Source organism: Pogonomyrmex barbatus, unplaced genomic scaffold, assembly GCF_055798465.1.
Source record: "Pogonomyrmex barbatus isolate J1 unplaced genomic scaffold, ASM5579846v1 scaffold13, whole genome shotgun sequence".
NCBI lineage: Eukaryota > Metazoa > Arthropoda > Insecta > Hymenoptera > Formicidae > Pogonomyrmex > Pogonomyrmex barbatus.
Window position 1 is genome coordinate 3493457 of NW_028297109.1, and position 25679 is coordinate 3519135.

General features: G+C 34.9%; 3 protein-coding genes, 1 non-coding gene and 1 pseudogene across 8 annotated transcripts; 3 read left to right on the top strand and 2 right to left on the bottom strand.

Moving 5' to 3' along the window:
• Nucleotides 1-55: 55 nt before the first annotated feature.
• LOC105429715 (E3 SUMO-protein ligase RanBP2) lies at nt 56-12886 on the top strand. Its single transcript, XM_011642869.2, has 13 exons — nt 56-283; nt 1326-1551; nt 1655-1831; nt 1897-2209; nt 2444-2748; nt 2842-2939; nt 3016-3136; nt 3379-9738; nt 9897-10121; nt 10221-10586; nt 11189-11541; nt 11758-11883; nt 12014-12886. The coding sequence occupies exons 1-13, from the start codon at nt 212-214 to the stop codon at nt 12062-12064; spliced, it is 8793 nt and encodes a 2930-aa protein (XP_011641171.2). The 5' UTR covers nt 56-211; the 3' UTR covers nt 12065-12886.
• Nucleotides 12887-13404: 518 nt separating this feature from the next.
• Nucleotides 13405-17888, top strand: LOC105429707 (3-ketoacyl-CoA thiolase, mitochondrial-like; annotated as a pseudogene). Its single transcript, XR_016138269.1, has 8 exons — nt 13405-13557; nt 14559-14725; nt 14810-14941; nt 15185-15434; nt 15594-15769; nt 15883-16081; nt 16218-16367; nt 16465-17888. The product of XR_016138269.1 is annotated as a 3-ketoacyl-CoA thiolase, mitochondrial-like (transcript).
• Nucleotides 17889-18957: 1069 nt separating this feature from the next.
• On the top strand, nt 18958-22128 carry LOC105429693 (3-ketoacyl-CoA thiolase, mitochondrial-like). Its single transcript, XM_011642832.3, has 8 exons — nt 18958-19115; nt 19787-19953; nt 20038-20169; nt 20498-20762; nt 20925-21100; nt 21214-21414; nt 21551-21705; nt 21797-22128. Exons 1-8 carry the CDS (start codon nt 19097-19099, stop codon nt 21879-21881), a joined length of 1200 nt encoding a protein of 399 aa, XP_011641134.2. The 5' UTR covers nt 18958-19096; the 3' UTR covers nt 21882-22128.
• On the bottom strand, nt 20087-25521 carry LOC105429699 (4-vinylanisole receptor). Of its 4 annotated transcripts, XM_011642844.2 has the most exons (6): nt 24577-25521; nt 23211-23746; nt 22901-23000; nt 22731-22838; nt 22511-22666; nt 21918-22220 (listed from the first exon to the last, which is right to left on the bottom strand). In XM_011642844.2, exons 1-6 carry the CDS (start codon nt 24835-24837, stop codon nt 22167-22169), a joined length of 1215 nt encoding a protein of 404 aa, XP_011641146.2. In that variant the 5' UTR covers nt 24838-25521; the 3' UTR covers nt 21918-22166. The 4 variants fall into 4 exon arrangements, 3 of the variants coding, with proteins under 3 accessions (XP_011641146.2, XP_088928488.1, XP_088928489.1); XR_016138267.1 differs by lacking the exon at nt 21918-22220 and adding an exon at nt 20087-20193 and having other exon boundaries at nt 22511-22838; XM_089072362.1 differs by lacking the exon at nt 22511-22666.
• Nucleotides 23955-24026, bottom strand: TRNAG-UCC (transfer RNA glycine (anticodon UCC)). The gene has a single exon. It is a non-coding gene; the product is annotated as a tRNA-Gly (tRNA).
• Nucleotides 25522-25679: the final 158 nt, after the last annotated feature.

Below are 25679 nucleotides of genomic sequence, written 5' to 3' on the forward strand. Positions count from 1 at the left end.
GGTACCCCTTATCTCGCTTAGGGGAAGGTTACGTTAATGATCGCCAGCATTGGCAGCATTGGATTCGACGGTGTCGTTTGAAAGAGATACGTGCGTTACGAGTGGATTCGCGTGATGAGTCGCGATTAACGAACGAAACGGGAAAATTAGTGCCGATCAAGCAGTGGAACGAAAGTGAAGTTCGGTTGGTCGATCCTGTCCAGCCGACATCATGTTTCGCTCGAAGAAGGACGTCGACCGACACGTGCAGAATGTCTTCTGCAAGCTGCGGAACGAGAACGAGGTGAGGTTACTTTTCTGCACGAGAACACTATCTCTCTTTCTCACTCTTTCTCTCTCTCTCTCTCTCTCTCTCTCTCCCTCTGATGTTTGCGGGTAACGGCCGAACGACTCTTCCCGCCCCGTTTTTACTTGCAACCGCGATGTTACTGATCCCGAATGGGATTGATGATCAATTCTATGAGCAACAATTGTACTCGGAGAGCTAAAACCGAAGACCTTGAATTGTACGGTCTGAAGTACGAAGTCGTAATTGTTTCCAATGAATTGTAGACCCAAATCATAGTTACAAGTCAATGCACAGCAACCATTGTAAACCATTGTGATTTACAAAAATCTAATGCAGTATGATCGATATGCCATACATTTGCAATGCGATCATTATGCGTTGATTGTCGAAAACAGTTCTTACAATTCTCAGGTTTTTACGCCAAGCGAACATGACGTGTCGATGATGGCGAATTTTCGCGGGAAACCGGCCTCGTGTCGATCTGTTTTGCCGGTCTGCATTTTGAATTCAGATTCTTTATATGGGATCTTTTGTGTGATTTAGCGGACCAGAATCATTGTCCACGTTTCTCTAACGTGGTTATCAAACAAGAACTTGTTTTCACATGGCATTTTGGATATATATATATATATAAGGAATTTTAAACAAGATGAATTTATTTATTATATTCTTAATAAAAATATTTCGAGATTTTTAAAAATTTTTCTTTATAATTCGAATAAGAAATCAATTCAAAAAATCTTAAGCACATTGTCCTTGGTGTGTTGGAAAAAAAATACATGTATATTGCATATATATATATATATATATATTTTTTTTTTAATTAAAAATATTTTTGTTAAAATTATTGTAATTGTTTAGCCTTAATAATCAATATAAATAATTTTGATAATACAATATATGATTGAATTTTTAATATAGATATACTGAACTTATAATTTATAATTAAATAAGATATATATGTTTTTGTCTAAAATCTATTCTTATAATTGGAGATCTAGATGAAACTCTTTGATGTTTGATTATTCTTTTACAGAAAAATCTTCGTTGTTATAATGTTGCCAAACTGTATTATCAAGTAGGCGATTATGAGTCCACAAAAAGATATGTATGTAATTACTTAGAGATCCGAGATAATTCTGCCAGTGCACATAAGTTATTGGGTCAGGCATATGAAGCTCTTGGTCAAAAAGAAGCAGCTTTTAATGAATACAAAATTTCACTTGAACTTGAAGGGAGACAAGATGATTTAGTCTTGAAAGGTAAGGAGTCAATCTATATTTACTTATTATGCTTTGAAAATATATATTTGTAAAATATAACATTTATAAATTTATAACACTTTCATTTTCTGTTTTCTTTTAGTATGTGAATTACTGATTGACATGGATATGGGAATGGATGTTAATAAATTAAAGTATTGGGTAGAGAGAGCTGACAGGCTATTTCCACATCATCCAGTAGTTTTTCAATTGAAAGAAAAATTGTTGACTATAGAGAAACCAAACAACAGCAGTGAAGATCTTGAGGCACTTATTGCATGTAAGTAATTATTATTTATTTTGTTAGTGATTAGAGGTTAATAATTAATGTCTAAAATTTTCTAGCTGAATTGGCTGCAAGACCGACTGATGTGCAACTTCGCATCAAATTATTAAATTATTATATATCGGAGCATAAATTGGATGAAGCTTATGACCATGCTATTAGTGTAGAAGCAACTGTTCCTCATAAGGACAGCATTGCATGGTATCAGTTGCTGTATGATTTATTAACAAAGTGTAAAGAGACTAAATCCTTCAACTGGTCTTTTTGGTTTTTCTATATATCTGTATCGGATAAGTATGCAGGACTGTGTCTCAAAGAACAAGGCAGTGAAATGAAAAAAAGCATTTCAGAAGTGACACAGGCAATATTTAAGTAAGTATATCATGATATGATATTTATAATATCAATTGTATATCTCAACTTGAGACTCAATGAAACAATAATAAAACTGAAATTGTAGTATTTATATATACGTAGCATTTATATAATATATATATATATGTATTTATATATATCTTATATCTTAAATATGAGATAATTGCATTTGTTTGTTTTGAATAACAATTATTTTTATGATTCATTTACAAAACAAAAATTATGTTTCAGTTTGGACCAAAATTTGAACGAATTAAAAATAAAAAAGTTTCTTAAGCACCACTCTTTTATGGAACATTTGTTTATGCATATGTGGGGTCAATTGCACTTTCATTTGGCATGCTTGCTATTACGCAAAACAAAACGCGAGCAGGGCAGTTGGAGCGAAGTAGGAAGACTGTGTTCGCCACTATTGTTGACCGCATTACATGTAGCTCCATTAGAAAATCGTTTGCGTATACAACTAGAAGACGACGGACTTAGAAATTTATTCAACGTATGGGTCATGGAAGCAGCATATCGATGTTGCCAAGCTGGTATGCAAGATTGATTATTCTGATTATTAAAAATTAAATTACTATTAAATATAAATATCCTTGCTAATGCTACTTTATTTTTTATTTTATTAGGTTACATTCTTCAAAATTATGCTAAGGATGATACAAAAAAATTGATGGATAGAATTGATAAGTTTTGCACAGGATCCTGGAGAGAGCGTATTTATCATGTAAATTCAGTTTTATATAAATCTTCATATTTGAATACCCAAAAACTCTATATTTAATATGTATTTTCTTTTTTAGCGAATTTTTGTAAACAGGATACATCTTGATAACATGCGAGATTCATTCTTTTGCAATCATTCAGCTCCTGATCCTCTCTTACGTATGTGCACCGCGAATCAATTAAGAACTTACAATCAAAGTAAGTTTATTAATCCTTTTACCTTGAATATGCAAGGATTATTACGCATTTTATTTTTATTTTGCAAGCTATTAGTTACATAACACGTATTTAACAAATATTGTTTTTATTTTTAGCCTGTTATTAATGTGATGAGTTACATTCAAAACGAATTTTAAATTTTATATATCAATTAGAATTAATATTAACGGAAAAAAATAAATTGTAAGAAACAGATACAGATTTAATTTTTTTATTTGCAGTCGCACAAGAAGTTTGGCCAGCTTCACTGCATCATCAAATTTGGCTTGGAATGGAAAATCGGCCTCAACATAAAGATGCTCCATATCCAGATCAGACTTCACGCGTGTTCCCAGCATTGCAATTTTCAGTATTCAATACAAATCAAGCGGCGCCTGATAGTTTATGCCTCATCGATATTGATGCATTTCTTAATGCAGCAATACTCTGCTCGTGTGCAGTTCTGGAAGAGCAGCAACTTGGTAGCTTTATGAATCCAGATAAATTGCCGACATTGCCTATCGATCTTACCGCGACACTGTCTACTACCAATCAGGAGAAGTGGTGGTCCGCAGCATACAAGATGTACTCCAAGCGAGAGGATGTAGACGGTGATATTGGCGAGCTGCGACAAGAATTGCAGCAGGGTTTGGAAGTCATTCGCTGCATCGGTAATCATGGCATGCATCCAGTATTATTAGTGCATCTGGCTCGCATGTTCCATCATCGTGCGAAGACGATGAAGGAGAAAGATGAATCGAATGGCTACATTTCTAGATGGGAGGCGCGCTCTGAGTTGTATTGGACCGCTGCTCTACCATTGTTGGAGAGACTGCAAAACAATCAAACATTACGTATGTCTCCGACAAAATTGTTTAATTATCAAGGCAAAGACATGAATAATTTCGAGTTGACAAACGCCCTCGAAGAAGGCAAGTTGCTATTAGCCCAACGACTCATACGCGATAAGCAATACGAGCAGGCGATTGACGCGCTGCAAGCGCTGAAGTGTCCGGAAGCATCGTTCCATCTCGCACAGATTTACAAGATATTCGCAGATGAGATAGTAAACTCCACGCCTCGTGAAAGTCTAACGTCCGAGATGCGATCGCAGCACATTATAATGCTGTCGAAAGCAAGGAACTCTTTCTATCTCACGCTCGATCGACTTCGCAGCCCGGGTACGAATCCGAAACACCCACTAAACTCGGAGCTTGGCACTTACATCACCGACATCGAGAACGAGATGAAGAGAATTGATCCGGATCTAGGCAGAGGCGACTTGAGTAGGAATGATATCGACGGTATATCCGATGAGAGTTACTCTCCTACACATAGCGCCGTGGATCAGGCAGTCACAAATCCGCCATTGCCAATGCTGACAACGCTTATTGGTGGTTCAAATATGCTCAGCACACCACAGAGAAATGCTCATCGTACACCAAAGCATGCTAGTACACCATGCAAATTGCAATATCACGATTATCTAAATCTGTCAAAAAACCGCACGGAAGCACGTCCGAGTCCGGAACGTCTTGATGCTCAGATACGTCAGATTATGCAATCTCGGGACAATGAAATACAAGAAATAATGGAGCAAATGAAAAACATAACGATACAAGTGAAGACAATGAATGAGAAAGTGGATAATCTGACGAAAGAAGTAGTAGAATTACGTAAAGAAAATCAAAAACAGCAGCAACAACAGCGTACACAACAGCAACAGAATATGAATCTCGCCGATCCCGAAGATTACTATGAGAACGACGAGTACATTGATTTAAACTATTCGAATCAACCAAACCAACCTGGACAAGCGTCTACAATTTCTGGTAACATATTTACACCGCAACACAGTCGGCCTTACGCGCCGCTGGTGTATCCCACCACGGCGACATTCCCGTATTATCCTCCTCAGGGACCTCAATTACCACCATTTGATCAGGCGACGATCTCGTCCCTCTATCATACCGTCTATCCGATGCCGATATTGTACCCTAATCAGACAAAAGTACCGGAAAATCCGCTTCAACAAGGACTCTTTGCATCGACACTTTCCTCGCAACTGCCTGATCTGATGCCAGCAGCGGCGACGGCAAATCCGTCGTTGCAAATATCTCTGAAGCAGAAGATCGAAACGCCACCACGAACTAGACCTGAGACAACAACTACGATGACAACGACGCCAACAGTCATCAAGGATGCACCAGTAAACAAAGCACCTCCTGTAAATGTGGTCATCACAACATCCGACACGCTCCCGACCACGGTGCCGTCCACCCAGCCGACTTTGAGCGTCACCATACCACCGCAGTATCGATTAGGAAGTGGAGCAACTGTGACCTTTTCCACTACACCTATAACGACTACTACAATGACAATGGCGACGAAATCGTCATCTTCATCCAATGCGCCGCATTGTTATCAGATACCAATGCCCTTGCAGGCCACCATACCAACCACTGTAAATTTGCCACCGACCTCTACCTATGTAGCTCCAGCCAACCTTAGTATACCGCCAATTTATGCCAATCTAACAACATCACCGTCTATTCTCACAATGACTCACACGACTAGCAGTGGTGCTTTGTTAAGCACTCAGAATAATAGTAGTAATATACATGACAAGACTGATAATACCATCAAGTCTATTTATGAGGCAATTGAATCACCGAATACATCCACGGAGGTATGTGAACAGGAGCATGATCCGATACCGAACTTTGTGCCCGTCATACCATTGCCCGCGAAGGTAAAAGTTACTACTGGTGAAGAGGACGAGGACACTTTGTATTGTGGGCGAGCGAAATTGTTCCGTTTTGTTGACAAACAGTGGAAAGAGCGCGGCGTTGGTGATGTGAAACTGCTGCGTAACGCAGAGGGTAAGGTACGCCTGCTCATGCGTCGTGATCAAGTTCTGAAGATCTGTGCGAATCACATGCTAAGGCCTGATATGGAATTGACTCCTATGACAAACAATAACAAGGCTTGGTGCTGGGTCGCCAATGACTTTGCCGATGAAGAGGTGAAACTAGAGAAACTCTGCATCAGATTTAAAACCGAGGAGGAAGCTGCAGCGTTCAAGGAAGCCTTTGACCACGCCAGACGTAATCTACCCGCACCATCGCCAGGAAAGGCATCGAAAGTTAGCGAAAAAATTTCAGCTGCTTCGTCTAGCGACAAAGACGCATCCAAAACTCAGAAATCACAACCGACGCAGCAAGCCAAGATAAGTTCATCAACAGAAGCAGCTTCGTCAGGCAAGTCGAAATCCGGCACGACAACATTAGGAGGATTCTCTTTCAGTTCTAAACCTATTATTCAGGAAGTTAGTGACACAGATGTGGATGATTTTAAAAAGGTCGAAGAACCGCCGAAAGTCAGTCCATTTAGCGGATTCTCATTTACCAAGTCAACTAGCAAATCCGAGACGAAAACCACTACCTGTACAAGTGCCGGCTCGGCGCCATCGACAAGTTTCGTATTCACCGCAACTCCAACAACTTCATCTATTCTGACTTCGCCTGTTACGACCAGTTACAGTCAGAATTCTACATCATTGAGAAGACCTCGTTTACCACCACCAAACGCAATGAAGCAAGGATTACTCAACGATGACACGCGATTACCGACTGAAAACGAGCAAAGATTATTCATTGGAACAGCAAGTCTTCAGTGTCAAAATGTTAATGGCGCCAATGCCATGCAGTGGAAGAGTAAGGGTACAGGATCGATGATGTTGTTATTAAACATAAAATCTGGCAAGCTTCGCTTGTTACTGACGGATGACGAAAGTTCCAAAGTCTATAGTCACGAGGTTCCTCTGGATATGGCATTTACATACAAGAGTGGCACTACAGTTGTCAACTGGACTGTTCCAGCGGATGCTAAAGAACCCGGTAAGACCTGGTCATTACATGCCGCGACCTTCAGCACACCGGAATTGGCGTCGCAATTCTACATCATCGTATCAAGTTCTCAGCAGAAATTAGCTAAGGGCAATAAACCAAGCGAAATTGCAAAGGAACTTGAGAAGAAAACTCAGATGAGTGAAAACAAGGGCCAAAACGCCGAAGCGAAGCCACCACCGTTATCGGAATTGTTTAAACCACCGACTGGCTCCTGGGAGTGCAGCGACTGTTATACCAGAAACAACGCCACGGATACGAAGTGCATAGCTTGCAATGCTCCATCACCTTCAGCGACAAGCAATAAGAATGGCTCTGCAATCGTAGACCCGTCTAGTAAACCGGTCGATTCCAGCAAACCGCCATTATCAGAATTGTTTAAATCACCCGCCGGCTCCTGGACCTGCACGGGATGCTATATCGTCAATTCTGGCGTGAATACCTACTGCGTTGCTTGCGATAATCCCAAGGATCCGTCGCAACCACCCAAACCGCAACAGATCAACGTCTTCCAGCTGAACGCGTCCTCTTCCGGAACAGCGCCCACGACTACATTTTCCTTCGGCATTCCCAAGGACACCGCGAAAGAGACGACCGCCACAGGTTTTAGCTTTCGGATGCCGAAAGTAGAGGACAAGAGCGCAAGTGAGAGCGGGAAAACAACTTCATCTAAATCTGAGGAGACCACAAGCACCAACTTCGTATTTGGTATGCCGGTGAAAAGCAGCACACCAGCAAAGATAGGCGACTCGCCATTTACTTTTGGATCGCCCACCAAATCGTTTGGTTTTAATTTCATGGCTAAATCACCAGCGAAGTCGCCCGGCGGTGGCGGCGAGACCAGCGAGGATGAAGTGGTGGAAAGCGAAGACATTCACTTCTCGCCGATCGTGCCGTTGCCAGATAAGATCGAAGTGAAGACTGGCGAGGAGGACGAAGAAGTGCTCTACAGTCATCGAGCGAAGCTTTTCAGGTTTGATACTGTAGAAAAGCAATGGAAAGAGCGTGGATTGGGTGACATTAAATTATTGTGCCACAAAGAGACCGGCAAGCTGCGGTTGATCATGCGACGGGATCACGTGTTAAAACTATGCCTAAATCATATGCTATCTGTCGAATTAGAGTTCACACCGAAGGATGAGAAAACATGGCTGTGGACTACTGCCGACTACAGTGAGGGCGAGATTGAGTACATGCAGTTCGCCTGCCGCTTTAAGACGTCCGAGATTGCAGCGGACTTTAAGAGAGCGATTGATGATGCCAGAAAAAATCTCAAGTCATCGCCCATCTCTGTGAGTGGTAGTGGCGAAAAAATAGGTAAATCTGCGACAACGAAAACGCCGACAAAGGCGTCGAATTCGCCAGTCAAGGAAATCGAGATCGTCTACGAGACAAAGGTCACTTCGGAAGAAAAAGCAGCCGCTTTAAAGCTGCAACTACCGGAGAATTTCTACGCTTATAAGCAAAAAGAAGACTGTCCCGGCTGCAGAGGCTGTAGAAAACCGAGTATTGTGTTATATCCGGACACCGCCGCACAAGACTCGAAATGGAAACCCGTGCCGGAAGAAAAGAAGGTGATGACACAATCAAAAGTGAATACCACTTCATCGTCGTCGAGCGTCTCTAGTGAGAGCGTGACACAATCCACGTCTGTGAAAAATGGATTTTCTTTCGCATCTGCCTTGACATTTAAGCTGCCATCGACTACTTCCACCAACTTCGACAGCTCTGCAATGAGCTTCGGTACCGGTGATCTAAAATTATTCAATGATAAGAAGACCACGACTTTTTCATTTGGTATGAATCCACAGTTCGGTACCAATGAAATGACAGAGAAGACAACAGCGCCAACGACGACGAATATCTCACTTGATGATTTCAAGATCTGCAGTCCTTCCAGTACTCAAATCACGCAGACAACTGTTTCCACCAGCTTAACTGACACAGCTGGACAGTTGATATTCGGCCAAGCAGCATCGAAGACATCCATATTCAAAACGCCTACCTTTACTTTTGATTCCGAAAAGACCATCTTCGGCGACGCTGCGAAAGCCTCATCGAAAACGTCTGGCTCCGATGGAAGCAGCGCTGACATCCCTATTTCTTCTTCCACCGTGCCTACGATCTCTACTGCTACTACTACAGTGAATTCTGTCCCGAAGACTTCGACTGTAAACACCACATCAGCAGTCACGTCCTCAAACTCAGTCTTCGGCATCAACTCTACATTCTTTTCTAAGATGAAGTTTGGCGGTCCTTCGCAGTTCGGTAGTTCTATGACAACAAACATTTTCGGCGGAACGACCGCAACGACGACAACTATGAGCGTCTTCAATCCCACGATACCGATAACGAACATTTTCGGTGGGACCACAGCATCGACGACGACGACGACGAACTTCTTCGGCGGAACAACCGCAGCGACAACGACACAATTCTTTGGGAAAACAACGGCGCCGACGACGACGAACATTTTCGAATCCGTGGCACCGACAACGACGAATATCTTTGGCGGAACAACGGCAACAACTACGACAAACGTCTTCGGCCCTGCGACGACACCAAATGTTTTTGGTACAAAATCGGCAGATAATGGTCAGAAAAACGAAGATGTTCCCAATTTCTTCACAACAAATAACATGTCGTTCTCAATGCTCGCTGCGACGGCAGCGCAACCCGAAGCTTTCAAAGTCGGTATGTCATGAAGCTATTCGTCAGAATTGATGAAACGACCAAAATTCTTAGCGATAATTGCCCTCTACTTTATCAAAAGCATAGATTTTCAACAAAATTCTTCTGTCGAATCGCATAAAATTTTTCCGATACATCTAATATCGAATTGATGCTTTCAGATCCCAACTTTTCATTCGCTGGTGCGGGATCTTCGGTATTTGGTTCAAAATCTGCCGTGTCTTCGAATCAAAATAAATCCCGCAATGATTCCACGCAAAAGGAGGACAATGAAGAAGACGATGGTGAAGTAGATAATGAGCAGGAGCATGATCCTCATTTTGAACCTATTATACCATTACCAGATGCTATTGAAGTCCGAACCGGTGAAGAAGATGAAGAGAAAGGTAGCCTTTATTGATTATTTTGAATTGAAAATCTTTCATTTTTATATATGGGGAAAATTATGCTTTTTAATTTTTTTATATTTTTATTTTTTATTTCAGTATTTTGCCACAGAGCCAAGCTATACAGGTTTCACAGTGACGAGAAACAACGCGGCGAGTGGAAGGAACGTGGCGTCGGTGAAATGAAAATTCTGCATCATGCTGGTCACGGCACCTATCGATTGCTACTACGCCGAGAGCAAGTGCATAAAGTCGTCTGCAACTTTCTGATCATTCCTGATGTGGAGTTCCGTCCACTTTCAACATCAAATCAAGCCTGGATGTGGGCGGGTCTAAATTATGCTGAGGAGGAACCATGCGTCGAACAATTAGCAGTTAAATTTAAGTCAACCGAAATAGCCCAAGAATTCAAAGCGCACATCGATAACATTCAACAAGAACTGCGCGAAAAGAAAACTACTAAAGGTAGTTAGAAAAACTAATTAAGTACCCAGGAGATTAGGTTTTAAATATATTATGATTTATTGTTATTATTTTAATATTCGTTCTTATTTTATTTACACATACAATGTTATAAAATGCTTTCTTTTTATAATGTGAAGAGTGATTAATTAATATTATTTGTATTTAAGTTTAAGATAAAAACGCTTAAGAGACACTTGTTACACGCGAATATAACTATAGGGTTTTATATGTTTCTAAATTAAACGAAGTAATTAATTTACGGATTATGTAATACTGATCGATTTTATGTTAGAGTCATTCATCCTATCAAATGATCACAATCATTTTGTACGTTTGAAATGCTGCACTGTATATTACATAATTAGAATAAAGTATATTATACATCTTAGACTTATGTCTAATCTTTCATATTATACTTAAGAAAAACTAGATTACAAACGTAGTTGTCATTCATATATCACAAGATACTTGGCGTGAAACACTATCAGTGTCTCTCGATCTCACTTTACGTTCATAAAGCTTGTGTTCTCATTAACACAGTTGCTTTTAAAAGAGACATCGATGCACTTAAGTACATGACCTTACATCGATTTACATTGTAGGTGAGAAAAACGCTGGCGAAGCGGAAGAGAGCGAAGAACACGATCGTGTTCCTCGCTATCCTGTTGCTGTCTTCATGGATGAGGAGGAAGAGGAAGAAGAGGACGAAGAAGAGGATGAAGAAGACGAGGAAGAGGACGATGAGAACGATCAAGAGATGTCTGTTATAACTACAAAACGTGCCACTGTGTATGCGAGATGGCCCAATCAAGAAACCAAATGGGAAAAAGTGGGTATGGGAGATCTTTCAATCCAATATGATTCCGAGATTTACGCGGAAAGAATCGTCTTAAAAGTCGACAACTCGGAGGAATGCGCGAGCAACACTATCATCAGCGAGAATACAGTGATGCGGGTAAGAACTATTTATATATTGTGAATCGATTTTTCTTAACAATAGTTTTTAAGCTATTGTTTCATGTGATATACTTGAATATTTATATCTTCTTTATATACTTTTCTGGAGTTAAATACAATGCTTTGAAATTAACGATATGATGAGGAACTACATGTACTTTCGTTATTGTATCATGTTATATCTTTTTCTCATTATTTTTTTATTGTAACAAAGGTGGAAGACAAAGAATGTATTTGGAGCGGAATTGATTATGCTTTGGATCCCCCAATGAGAAGAGTTTTGAGAGCAGTTTTCTCGTCGGCGGAAGCAGCACAAGAGATGCATACGTTTTTCGAGGATGTAAGTATAAAACTTGATTAGAAGATTGAATATTATTACATTGAATATTATGTTATATACATGTATATAATATTCTTCTTTACTCTTGAATAAACATGTAAAAAATGTTAGATAAAATGTCTTTTTGTAGGGAGTGGATAGTGCGAGGCAATCTGGTGTCCTCGAATATCAAGATGAATGAAGACTTTTAACTAATAAATAGCTAATTATTGGCTGTTGTTACATAATTCATTACCTTCCTATGTTAGCATAAATGTTAAACGGGTTGTTTCTTGTCGCTCTTCTCAAGTTGTAAGATTAAGTAAGAGAAAATGTATCGTTAGATTTTTATGTGCAGCTGTCTTTTTTTCCTTTCTTTTTTAGATTCGAAACACGAGTTTGACAAGTACAGTTATCTATGTATGCACAGGAACACAAGTGCAAGTTCCATAATAATAATAATTTATGTGCTGCGGAAATACTTTATAATAACTACATAAACTAGAAGAAAAATAGAATCAAATATCACGATATTAAATTTCTTCAGTTTTTTGTACTAGTCTGTATAAGAAATGCCTTTTTTTTTTATAAATGTGATACGTGCCAAAAGTTATGAACGCTTTCTTACTTTGCATGAAAGCACTGTCTTTCGCTATACTTTATAATTAATTTTTAAAAATCTATTAATCACATCTCGAAAAACTATACATATATAAACTTGTAAGCGGACAAAAACAGTAATCAACCAGATGGTAACGCTGTTTACACACACTGGTAATTTTCTACTACAATTAAGTTGAAAAAAAATAATTAAGATTATGTTTGATTAGATTGTAAAGACTTGTTGCAACACTGCAGTTAACAGCTGTTGTAAATACCACAAGATTTTACAGTTTACACCTAGAGCATGATTGTATATCTTGGACTAAAATAGAAATTGCCACATGAAAAATACATCGTGTATAGATCATATGTATAACATATTGTAACGTACAACATAAATATATTAAACATTTGATCGAAATATTTCTTCTAGACATATATGTATATCTTTTTTTCTGGATATTTATCTTAGATACTCTTCTCAGGTAAGTGATATTTCTCCCACACAATAATATCGCAATTAAGATTGAGTACATACATTATTAGAGAAATTTATTTATTGTAAGACTAATTGAACAGAATCAAATCACTGTACTTGTAAATAAATTGGAAATTAAAGTTGTAACAAAAATTATGTGTAAAAGAAATAAAATATATATTCTGATAAATAGTATGATTTTTAATAAAATTTCTAATATTCCAAGAGTAAAAGATACGAGAGGAGGGTCTTGGTCCGAATTAGAACTATCATTCTATCCTTAATTTACATATAATGAGCAATAAAAATAAAATTATATGATAGTGCTTAATAGCGCGCTCCCCGAACGCAACATTTTGGAGCAACGTGACACTCTCCTTTGTAAAAGTGCCAGGAATCACTTCAAAATAGTTCAGTTTAAACGTTACATTAATCAGATTCAGTTAAAATTAGTCGTTAAAATTAGTGTAGTTCAGTCAGTGTGATTTGACTCCGTTAATTATTATCGTATTATAGTTAAACTTCTCATGTTTCGTCCATCCAGACAATTTATTCTACTTAACAAAAATCTTACAAAGTGAAGTGACTCGCCACAATGTCAGTTGTAACGAAAGGTATTTCCACAATTTAGTGATCAAGATTTATGAAATCTCAATAAAGATAAATCTAATCTTTCTAATAAGTTTAATTTTCATTAATATTCTAAGTTATAAAAGAGAGATTTTGATCAGGTTTTGATTATTACCTTACTTTGACAAGTTCATATATCATTCAACAATAATATCTGTATTATTTTGTTAATATAGCCGAAACTAGGGATGGACGATGTTGAAAAAATAAATCGACTTTCTGATAATCGATTTTAAAAAGTATCGATTTTTCATATTTGGTGATACGAAAATATTATGAAAAATTATCAAACTAAAAAAAAAATAAGATTAGAACGGATTCCATTTTCTAAAAAATATGCTCCATGGGGAACTAGAATGCTTAAAATCGCAATGAAGAGCTATTTGAAATTTTCGGAACGATACTGATTGGCTGTCCCCACCATTTCATCTTTCTAATTTCATTTCGGTTCCGTTTTCGATTTGACAATTAATCGAATTAAAAAACATCGCGTGATTAATCGACTTCTTGACAAAAAAAGCATCGATTATTAAATAATCGATGTTTCCTGTCCATCTTTAGTCGAAACTGAAAACAAGATTGAATCAGGAATGAATTATATAGTCGGAAATTTTTTTTTAAATGATTCCATTAAGTGGCTTTTAATCACCGGCTAAAATAATCAGAGTTTGATTAAAGTCATTATAATAAGCCACACCTTGGAAAAAAAAAGAAAACAAATGTAGAATATTTTCTTCTATAACATTATCAAATGCACTTAACACAGTACATTTGTAATGCACATTAATTAAAATAATTTAATTTTATGTAGGTATATAATACATATCACATTCTACACAAATTTCCCCCAAAAATCTGATAGATTTGACCTAATAACCTACATAAAATATTAGATCAAAACAAAAACCAAAAAAGATAGAGGGTAGACAAAAGAAAATGAGAAAATAAAATAAACGGTCTAATTCATTGAGATCTTCTTTTACAGATATTTTTATTGTTGCTGCAAAGCGCACCCCATTTGGCACAATGGGGGGCATGTTTGTAAACAAAAGTGCAACTGACTTAGGAATCCTTGCGTCAACTGCTACAATCCAAGCAACGGATCTAAAATCAGAGAAGATTGATAGTGTTGTATTTGGACATGTCATATCGGTAAGTATTTGCATATACAATTCATAATAACAAACGTTCGTACAAATCTTACCAGTTAACATATCTTTAACATTTGCTTTATAGGGATCGTCACCCGATGGAAGTTTCTTGGCAAGACATATTTTATTGAAATCAGCGATTCCATTAGAAAAGTCGGCATTTGCTGTTAATAGATTGTGTGGTTCTGGATTCCAAGCAATTGTTAGCAGAGCTCAGGTTAATTAAGGATTCTATAATTCTTTAAAAAAATGTAATTTGTAAAAATAAAATTCCAAAGAACAAAGTTCTTTAAATACATCAAATATGTATATCAAATGTATCAAATATGTATGAATTTATATAACTTTAAGTATATAATTTTACGAATGTACAAAATAAATGCAGCTGTGAATATTAATAAACAGTATAAAATTAAACGTTTATTTCACAACAATATTTTTTCATTTCAGAATATTCTAGGGAGAATCAAAGATTGTTTTAACAGGTGGGGCGGAAAATATGAGTCAAGCTCCTTTTAGAGTGAGAAACATTCGTTATGGAATTGTCTTGGGCCAAAAATATGAATTCGAGGACTTTATCTGGACTGGATTATTCGACACCTACTGCAATTTATCCATGGGTTTAACTGCGGAAAAACTCGGTGCTCAATACAAATTAAAGAGAGAAGAAGTTGATCAATTTGCTTTGAGTCAGCAATGTTGGAAAGCTGGTATAGTTACATTAACATCTTAATTATTGAATAAATAAAATACAAAAGTATCTCTCTAGCTTATGAAATTAATCTTATTTTTTAAATTAAATTAATTGAGATTATAGAATTTAAATAGCTTAAAATAATTAATATATTAAAAAGATTACTATATTACAGCCAATGACGCAGGTTATTTTAAAGAAGAAATAACACTTGTGCAAGTAAAAATTAAGAAACAAGATACAACTGTTAGTGTAGATGAGCATCCACGTCCACAATCGACATTAGAGACACTCAGTAAATTGAAACCAGTTTTCCAGAAAGATGGATTAGTCACAGCTGGTTCAGCAGCGGTATATACTGCATTTTCTCTCATTTCATAGATATAACTTTTATGTTAACTTTTATATCAATCTTTCCAGATTTACTTTACTTTACTTAAGTCAATTCCATTCTTATTTTTCAGGGTATCTGCGACGGTGCAAGTGCTGTTATTTTAGCTAGTAAGGAAGCTGTTAAGGCAGAAGGTTTGAAACCATTAGCACGTTTAGTGGGATATAGCGTTGTCGGCGTAGAACCAAGTATTATGGGAATTGATCCTGCGCCAGCAATCAGGAACTTGCTTAAAGTGACGAACAAGACACTTGATGATGGAATTGGTCGAGGTGAAATCTCTATCAATGCATTATAAATCTTGTCTAAAAAATAATTAAAATAATTAATATGAGTAATAGTGAATAAAGAGATTAGTTAAAATTTATATTTATTTCTGGTATACATTAATTATATAATTTTCGGTAGATCGTCGAGGAATTTGGCGCTCAAACTTTAGCGTGTGCAAAGGAGCTTAATCTGGATCTAAATAAACTGAATGTAAACGGTGGTGCTATTGCTGTAGGACACCCATTGGCCGCTTCCGGTAGGATCACTGCACTTGGTACATGAATTTAGGTACTGTATCTTATAAAATCCTATAAATGCATTTATAATATATCTGATTATTGTGAATATTATATTTTTATTAACATATCTATATCCGCATTTGCAGAAGACGGAAGGCTAAAAAATTCGATATCGGTTCCGCTTGCATTGGTGGTGGCCAAGGTATCGCTGTGATGGTGGAAGCGCTGTAATCAACTGAGAAATAAAGCTACTTAATTTTTTAAAGATTTAATATTTTACTTATTATACTTAACATTTTAACATACAGCCAGAATAACTGGAAAATGATAAGACTGATATTGTAAAATATATAAAACTGATATTGTACAATTTACTAATGTTAAACACATAATTTAATCACTTTTCTTGACCTGTGAATGAAAATGCAGAGAATCATGAAAAATATTTTTATATACAAAAACTTTATATACATTTTTGTATATACATACGATATATAACGATAAAATATTGAATAAATTTATAGTTTAAAGAAAATATATAACTACGAAATCTAATATTAATGGCACATTCGCCATTAAGTAGTTCAACCTACTATTAAAATTGAATTAGGACAGCCGCATTATTTGAAGTATATAAGAAGTATTTCGTACAAACGTTTTAGAACTTTACTACTTTTAGAAATTTAATGTTTCAGAACCACTGGATTAACAGATATTACTTAAGATAAGTACAAAATAAATGCAAACTTTTTAATATCAAAACAACAATTTTGAAATGCACAGCAGAAATTCAACACCAAAATTTACATCAAGTTTCCAGCAGAAGTTAGCTAAGAGCAATAAGTCAAGAGAAATCACGAAGAAACTTGAGAAAAAGACTCAGATGAGCGAAAGCAAGGACCAAAACGGCGAAGCGAAGCCACCACTGTTATTAGAATTGTTTAATCCACTGGACTCCTGAGAGTGCCGCGACTTACATCATAAACAACTCTCTTGTTGCTCTTCTCAAGTTGTAAGATTAAGTAAGAGAAAATAATGTATCATTAAATTTTTACGCAGCTATCATTTTTTCTTTTCTTTTTTAAATTTGAAACGCAAGTTTGACAAATACAATTATTTATGTATACACGCGGGAATACAAGTGCAAGTTCCATAATTATAATAATTTATGTACTGCGAAAATACTTATTTATAATAACTATACAAACTAGAAGAAAAATAGAAAATCAAACGATGTTAAATTTCTTCAGTTTTTTATATTAGTCTGTGTAAGAAATGCCTTTTTTTTCGTAAATGTGATATGTGTCAAAAGCTATAGACGTTTTCTTTGTAAAAACACTATCTTTCGCTATACTTTATAATTAATTTTTAAAAATCTATTAATCACATCTCGAAAAACTATATCAAGATACACGGTTGTGAATCGCGCCAAGTGTGCGCGTAGCACAAAATATATGTAAACTTGTAAGCGAACACTTACAAAAACAGTAATCACTAGATAATGGCAATGCTGTTTATACGCGCTGATAATTTTCTACTACAATCAAGTTGAAAAAAAAAAAATAATAAAGATTATGTTTGATTAGATTGTAACTTGTTACAATACTGAAGTTAATAGATGTTGTAAATACGAAATTTTATAGTTACATCTAAGAGTATGATTGTATATCTTGGATTGTACATCTGAAATATAAATTGTCATCATGAAAAATACGTCGTGTATATCATATATATAATATATTATAACGTACAACGTAAATATATTAAACATTTGATCGAAATATTTTTTCTAGACATATACATCTTTTTTTTAGACATTTATATCACTTTTTTCAAGTAAATGATATTTCTCTCACACAATAATTCCGCAATTAAGTACATACACAAATTAGAAAAATTTATTTATTGTAAGACTAATTGAATAGAATTCTTCAAGTCTGTATTTGTCGTAAATAAATTGGAGATTAAAATTGCAAGAAAAATTATGTGTCAAAGGTGTAGTAAAATATATGTTCTGATAAATAGCACGATTTTAAATAAAATTTGTGATATTTCAAGAGTAAACTATACGAGATAAGGATCCGGATTACGTTTTATTTTTATTATTTAAAGAAAGAAAAGCTTTACGTAGGAATGACTGTTAACAGCCGATGACTAGATACGCAAAACATGACCTTTGAAATTTCATATATTGAACTGTTAGCAAGAACGTAACACATGAGTAATAGATAAAAAGTAATTATAGAATATGTATGCAAAATACAATCTTAATAAATAAATTCAAGGCAGTTGATAAATACCAATCGCCTAAGTGAAATAATATTTCCTCCTGGAAAAAAATAAGAACAAATAATTCGCATTGATTTTTGAGAATAATTTTAATATAAAGATAGTGATTGAAACATGCGATTTAACTTTTCATACAAGAATATGTAAAATCTATGATGGAGAATGTAAATACATACATGTAAATATAATGTAACGAACGTAATAATACGAACATAATAATAACGAAGATACGAAATGATAAGAGACGATATGAATGATAAGAGAGACCGGCAGCGTTAAACGTTGAAAAGTTTCCCGGGTCTCATCGTTTCTCCCCTCTTAACGCACTGCCATGATGCAGCACATACGTTTCGATAAATCTTAACTGATTAATGTTCAACCGGTGGCGGACTTTGATCCCACTCGAGTGGATATATCATTCGCATTTTCATCATAAATTCCGGTTGTGTTAGTTCTAAAAGCGGACTTGAAGTGAAGTGACTCGCCACGATGTCAGCTGTAACGAAAGGTACTTTCACAATTTTTACCTCATCAGAATCTTCGCTCGAAGATGCTTAGTGATCATAATTTATGAAATCTGAATAAAGATAAATCTAATTTTTCTGATAAATCTAATCTTCATTAATATTCCGAGTTATAAAAGAGAAACTTTGATCAGGTTCTAATTATTATCTTAACTTTAACAAGTTTACGTATCATTCAATAATAATATCTGTATTATTTTGTTAACATAGCTAGAACAGTTTTTGCTGTTTAACATATGAAAAACTAGATTGAATCAGGAATAAATTCTATAGTTGGAAATTTTTCTTAAAAATTTTTATAGATGAGTCCATTAAATGAATTTTAATCGCCGGCTAAAATAATCAGAGTTTGATCAAAGTCATAATAAGCCACACTTTGGAAGTAGAAAAAAGAAAAATGTAGAATATTTTCTTCTATAACATTATCAAATTAACTTAACACCGTACATCTGTAATGCACATTAATTGAAATAATTTAATTTTATGTAGATATATAATACATATCATATTCTACATAAATTTCCCCCAAAAATCTGATAGATTTGACACTAATAACCTACATAAAATATTAGATCAAAACAGAAATCAAAAAAGAGAGTAGACAAAAGAAGATAAGAAAATAAACGATCTAATTCATTGAGATCTTCTTTTACAGGTATTTTTATTGTTGCTGCAAAGCGCACCCCATTTGGCACAATGGGGGGCATGTTTGTAAACAAAAGTGCAACTGACTTAGGAATCCTTGCATCAACAGCTGCAATCCAGGCAACAGGTCTAAAACCAGAAAAGATTGATAGTGTTGTATTTGGACATGTTATGCCGGTAGATATTTGCATAAACACTTCACAATAACAAACGCTTGTACAATTCTTACCAGTTAACATATCTTTAACATTTGCTTTATAGGGATCGTCATCCGATGGAGGTTTTTTGGCAAGGCATGTTTCATTGAAATCAGGAATTCCATTAGAAAAGCCGGCATTTGCTGTTAATAGATTGTGTGGTTCTGGATTCCAAGCAATTGTTAGCGGAGCTCAGGTTGATTAAGGATTTTATAATTCTCTAAAAAAATATTTATAAAACTAAAGTTCCAAAGAACAAAGTTCTCCGAATACATATATCAAACATGTATGAAATTTTATATATATAGATAATTTTAAATATATAATTCTACGAAAGTATAAAATAAATTACAGCTATGAATATTAATAACAATATAGATATATTCTATCTATATACTATAGATAGAAATATGAATATTAACTATAGATAGAAACTATATAGATGAATAACAACAATATAGAGATTAACAACAGTATAGAAATAAAAGTTTATCTTACAACGATTTATATTTTTTTCCTTTCAGAACATTCTAGTGGGAGAATCGAAGATTGTTTTAACAGGTGGGGCGGAAAATATGAGTCAAGCTCCTTTTATAGTGAGAAACATTCGTTATGGCACTGTCTTGGGCCAGAAATACGAATTCGAGGACTCACTCTGGATTGGATTACTCGATACCTACTGCAATTTACCCATGGGTTTGACTGCGGAAAAACTCGGTGCTCAATACAAATTAAAGAGAGAGGAAGTTGATCAATTTGCTTTGAGTAGTCAGCAACGTTGGAAAGCTGGTAGTTACATTAACATCTTACTTAATTATTATTAATAAGTAAAATACGAAAGTTCTCTCTAGCTTATGAAATTATATTTATTTTCTAAATTAAATTAATTGGGATTGTAGAATTTAAATAGTTTAAAATGATTAATATATTAAAAAAATTAATATATTACAGCTAATGACACGGGTTATTTTAAAGAAGAAATAACACCTGTGCAAGTAAAAATTAAGGGAAAAGATAAAATCGTTAGTGTAGACGAGCATCCACGTCCACAATCGACATTAGAAACACTCGGTAAATTGAAACCAGTTTTCCAGAAAGATGGATTAGTCACAGCTGGTTCTGCATCGGTATATACTGCGTTTTCTCTCATTTCATAGATATAACTTTTATGTTAACTTTTATATCAATCTTTTCAGATTTACTTTACTTTACTTAAGTCAGTTCCATTCTTATTTTTCAGGGTATCTGCGACGGAGCAGGTGTTGTTATTTTAGCTAATGAGGAAGCTGTTAAGACAGAAGGTTTGAAACCATTGGCACGTTTAGTGGGATATAGCATTGTCGGCGTAGAACCAAGTATTATGGGAATTGGTCCTGCGCCAGCAATCAAGAACTTGCTTAAAATGACGGGCAAGGCACTTGATGATATGGAACTGGTCGAGGTGAAATCTCTATCTATGCAATAAAAATCTTGCTTCCTCAAAAATGATTAAAATAATTAATATGAGTAGTGAATAAAGAGATTAGTTAAAATTTATATTTATTTTCGATATACATTAATTATATTATTTCTGGTAGATCAATGAGGCATTTGGAGCTCAGACTTTATCGTGTGCAAAAGAACTTAATCTGGATCTAAATAAATTGAATGTAAACGGTGGTGCTATTGCTGTAGGACACCCATTGGCCGCTTCTGGTAGCAGAATCACTGCTCACTTGGTACATGAACTTAGGTACCGTATCTTTTAACACTATAAATGCATTTATAATAAATTTATCTGATTAATATTATATTTTTATTAATATCTTTATCCGCATTTGCAGGAGACGAAACGCTAAAAAATTCGGTATCGGTTCGGCTTGCATTGGTGGTGGCCAAGGTATCGCTGTGATGGTGGAAGCGCTATAATCAACTGAGAAATTCAAGCTATTTAATTTTTTAAAGATATTTTAACCTACAGCCAGAATAACTGAAAACTGATAAGAATGGTATTGTACAATTTACTAATGTTAAACAAATAATTGTTAATCATTTTTCTTGCTAATGAAAACAGAGAAAAAAACTTATGAAAAACATTTTTGTATACAAAAATTTTATATATATTTTTGTACATATAACAAAAAAATGTTGAATAAATTTATAGTTTTAAAGAAAATATGTAACTACGAAATAATGTTAATAGTGAATTCGCCATTAAGCAGCCGAACCTTGAAGTACTGTAAAAATTGAATAGGACATCCGCATTATCTGAAATATATATAAAAAAAAATAAGAGATATTTCGTTACAACGTTTCAGAATTTTACTTCGAAATTTAATTGGTTTTAGAACCATTCTTAGATAACAGATATTAGTTAAGATAAATACAATATAAATGCAAACTATTTTAATATCAAAACAGCAGTTTTGAAATGCACAGCTGAAATTCTAACAGCTTATGTTTTACAAAAAAGAGAGCATACAATTTTGGCCTTTACATTGGATTTAAATAAATTTTGCTTCATTTGCAAGCATTTGATGAAGCTTGTCTAGACAAACCTGAACAAAGGTATCTAACGACAGCAACATGACCTTGCCAGCACTTAAAGTGAGCGGACGATGAGCTTTTATCATTATGATTTGAAGACTGCGTTTAAAAGCCTCAGTATTGCAAAACCAATTGCTTGAATATGCGGCCGTAACTAGGCGCATGCTCTAAAAATCTGTTTCTTTTTGTTCGTCCATATATAATATATAAAAACATCGACGAAATACTCACATGTAGATATAATTCATTACCATGCCAGCAGAAAATAAATATCTGATACGTCATACAACACATGTACGTCAGCATGCCAATTAGTACAGCCGGGATGTAAACCTTCATCTGCGGTGCAACCAAACGCATGAGAATTTGCGGACGTGATGATAGAAATAATCCAAATTTACCTGCGATAAATTGAAGGCGATTAAGCAAATAATTACGCAATTCGAAAGAAATTGGAAGAAGATGATAGTACCGAAGATGTTCTGGATCTCGCTCGTAAAACTGCAAATCGATACAATTAATCGATGAAATTAATCAATGCAAACAAAGCTAAAACTCAAATAATTTCATCATTTTTTTTTTTATCTTCAACGATTATATTTTTTTATTCTAGCTCTTTAGATTTAAAGAAAATCTCTTGAAATTTTCTAGATAAAATAATTTTACGAAAGACAATATTCTGCTCCATCTAATCATTTAAACATCTCTTACTGAGATATCATATTGCTGTGTACAGCGCATCGCTTGAGTAGCTGATAGGACCTGATTTTTCCTTTAACCACAGATAATTTGTGCTCATCGCTTTGTACCTTGCATGTGCTTTTTTTGTCATTATCAATTGAGATAATATGACGTTCTAGGATTGCCAACTGGCAACAAGCAACCGTAATCAAGCCTGTAATCAGAGTGTCCATCGCCACGTTATGAAAGCAAGCGATTATGATGGCGATTCCCTGATGTCCCGCGGTGATCTCGAAGGCTGGAGTCATCGTCGTGTTGTAAGGATACCACCCTTCCATGGGTAGTCGACGCGAACGACCGGCGACTAAATCAGTGATCGGGGTAATGCCCCAGCAAAATACCGCAATCGCACCAAAACTCTGATAAACTACGTGATGAAAGATACCTTTCCACGTGTATCTTATGAGCAGGTCCTTTTGCTCCTTGTCGTAGCGACTAAATGCTGAACTGTTGGCTGTATCCAGAAGTGCCTGGATCCTCATCTGACGACGAAGAAGAACGATCACCTGAATATATTGATATTTTATTTCTTTTCTTTTCTCTTTGAAAATTTTAATTTTATTAAAAAAAATCTGTATAGTAGAGTTCAAAAAAGTTAATTATATCGAGAATATTTAAAAAGAAAATTGTTTTAAAAAAGGATTTATCATTATTATACTTGAAAAATTTTATTTAAATGATAAAATTTCGTAATAAAAGAAAAAAAAGAAGATGTGCGATGGCCGGGAATCGAACCCGGATCAACTGCTTGGAAGGCAACTATGCTAACCATTACACCACCATCGCACCTGGTATTGTTCTCTTTTTAGTTAAGTTATGAATAAATTATTAATAGAAAGAATAAATACTCTATTTCTTCAATTTTTATTGAAAAAATAAGATATTTACAATTGTTAATTAATAATAAATAAATACACAAGATAAAAAAAAATTTCAAACTACAAAAATTAGATATAATTATTTGCATAAAAGAATTAAAAATATATTTTTTCTGTATTAACTATTTAATAATTATCTAAATGAAGAAATATGTCCTTTATTATGCAAAGTTATGAAAATGAAAATATAAACAAGAAATGTATAAAAATTGCATTATTTCATTAAAATTTAAAAAAAGAAGAAATGAAAAATTTTAAACATAATAAAATAATATTCAATATAATATACAAATGAAATTTTTAAGACAACAAGCATAATATTATGCCAAAAGCCTGACATTACGTCAAGCGTGATGTCACATTACATATGTCACACATAAGTTAATATCGCTGTAATTGAAGTCTTAAATGATAAAAAATACCATCAAAATTACAGACTCGATAATAATTTCGATTACCTTAGAAGCGTGAGTGCAATTCGTCATCAATAAAGTCGCAACTGCGACAAGTTTCGACATATCTCCCCAGTTCATGAAAACATTTGCTATCTCAGCAGCGAGCAGTATACCCAATATGAAAGTGAAGCTACAGACGGTGTAAAGCAGATATAGAAAGCGATATGTACCCGTATGTGGAGGCCACGTGCCCAGGAAATAGACGATCGTTAAGCTCACCCTTAGATGAAAATTCGGTACACTCATTCCTCGTTCCTTCCTCATTTTCTAATTGAAGAATCGAGCTTTATGAAAACCTGAAGCTTTAATTTGATAAAGATATTCTATGAGGAATCTTTTGATTTTCTTATGTTTCTTTTAAGTCACAATTTCTTCATTTTTTCACTTTAGTCTTAATTTAATTTAACTAATTAATTGAATTCTAATCATAACAATTTGAAAAAGTAAAGTTTTTATTAAATCGCTTATCACTCATCAGCCATTATGTTTATTATGCGAGAATCATAATTTGATAAAAATCAAAATCTAATAAGAATTCCGCAGATATTAATCTTATTTTTAAATTACAAAATTATATAATTTACAAATTAATTAATTAGAAGAGACAAATAAAATACTTATAATTTGCATATATAAAATATTACACTGTAGTTTTAAACTATATGTTGAAGAAGTACAAGAATCATCTGTGAAACTCAACTGTTTCTTATTGCATATTACTCGTGATACTCCACGAAGGTACAATGTGCCATGATATCTGAGTATTTCCTTTCAATTGAATCTCTCAAATTGAAGTGCTTTTGTAATACTAGACGGGCTTCTCTAATTCAGAGAAATTCCGCAAGATCTCGAAGACAGAAATTATAGCATTATGCAATGCTGCCTTGTAATCAATCGAGTCGCTCCGCTTTCATCATATGCGCATATAAATTACGAACTGTTTGGCTTATCAAGCTCGCAATTACGTTCAATTACGAAAGCAATTGACGCACAATTTATATAGAAATAATTGATTAAGCCAGGCTATCTTCTATTCCCTTTATGCAGTTTCAGTTTGGAGTGACGACATGCAAATAGCAGTTCCGCGGAATAATTCATTGTTAGTT

What these genes read in the sequence shown, in the direction of transcription:
- LOC105429699 (XM_011642844.2), bottom strand. Translation starts at nt 24,837, where the DNA reads ATGAGGAAGGAACGAGGAATGAGTGTACCGAATTTTCATCTAAGGGTG. An exon ending in CACAGCAATATGATATCTCA is followed by an intron (nt 23,001 to 23,210) that starts GTAAGAGATGTT and finishes ATCGATTTGCAG; the next exon opens with TTTTACGAGCGAGATCCAGA. An exon ending in TCGCCTTCAATTTATCGCAG is followed by an intron (nt 22,839 to 22,900) that starts GTAAATTTGGAT and finishes GTTGCACCGCAG; the next exon opens with ATGAAGGTTTACATCCCGGC.
- LOC105429693 (XM_011642832.3), top strand. An exon ending in TATTTGGACATGTTATGCCG is followed by an intron (nt 19,954 to 20,037) that starts GTAGATATTTGC and finishes TTTGCTTTATAG; the next exon opens with GGATCGTCATCCGATGGAGG. An exon ending in ATGATATGGAACTGGTCGAG is followed by an intron (nt 21,415 to 21,550) that starts GTGAAATCTCTA and finishes TATTTCTGGTAG; the next exon opens with ATCAATGAGGCATTTGGAGC.
- LOC105429715 (XM_011642869.2), top strand. Translation starts at nt 212, where the DNA reads ATGTTTCGCTCGAAGAAGGACGTCGACCGACACGTGCAGAATGTCTTC. An exon ending in ACCCGAAGCTTTCAAAGTCG is followed by an intron (nt 9,739 to 9,896) that starts GTATGTCATGAA and finishes TGATGCTTTCAG; the next exon opens with ATCCCAACTTTTCATTCGCT. An exon ending in TGAAGAAGATGAAGAGAAAG is followed by an intron (nt 10,122 to 10,220) that starts GTAGCCTTTATT and finishes TTTTTATTTCAG; the next exon opens with TATTTTGCCACAGAGCCAAG.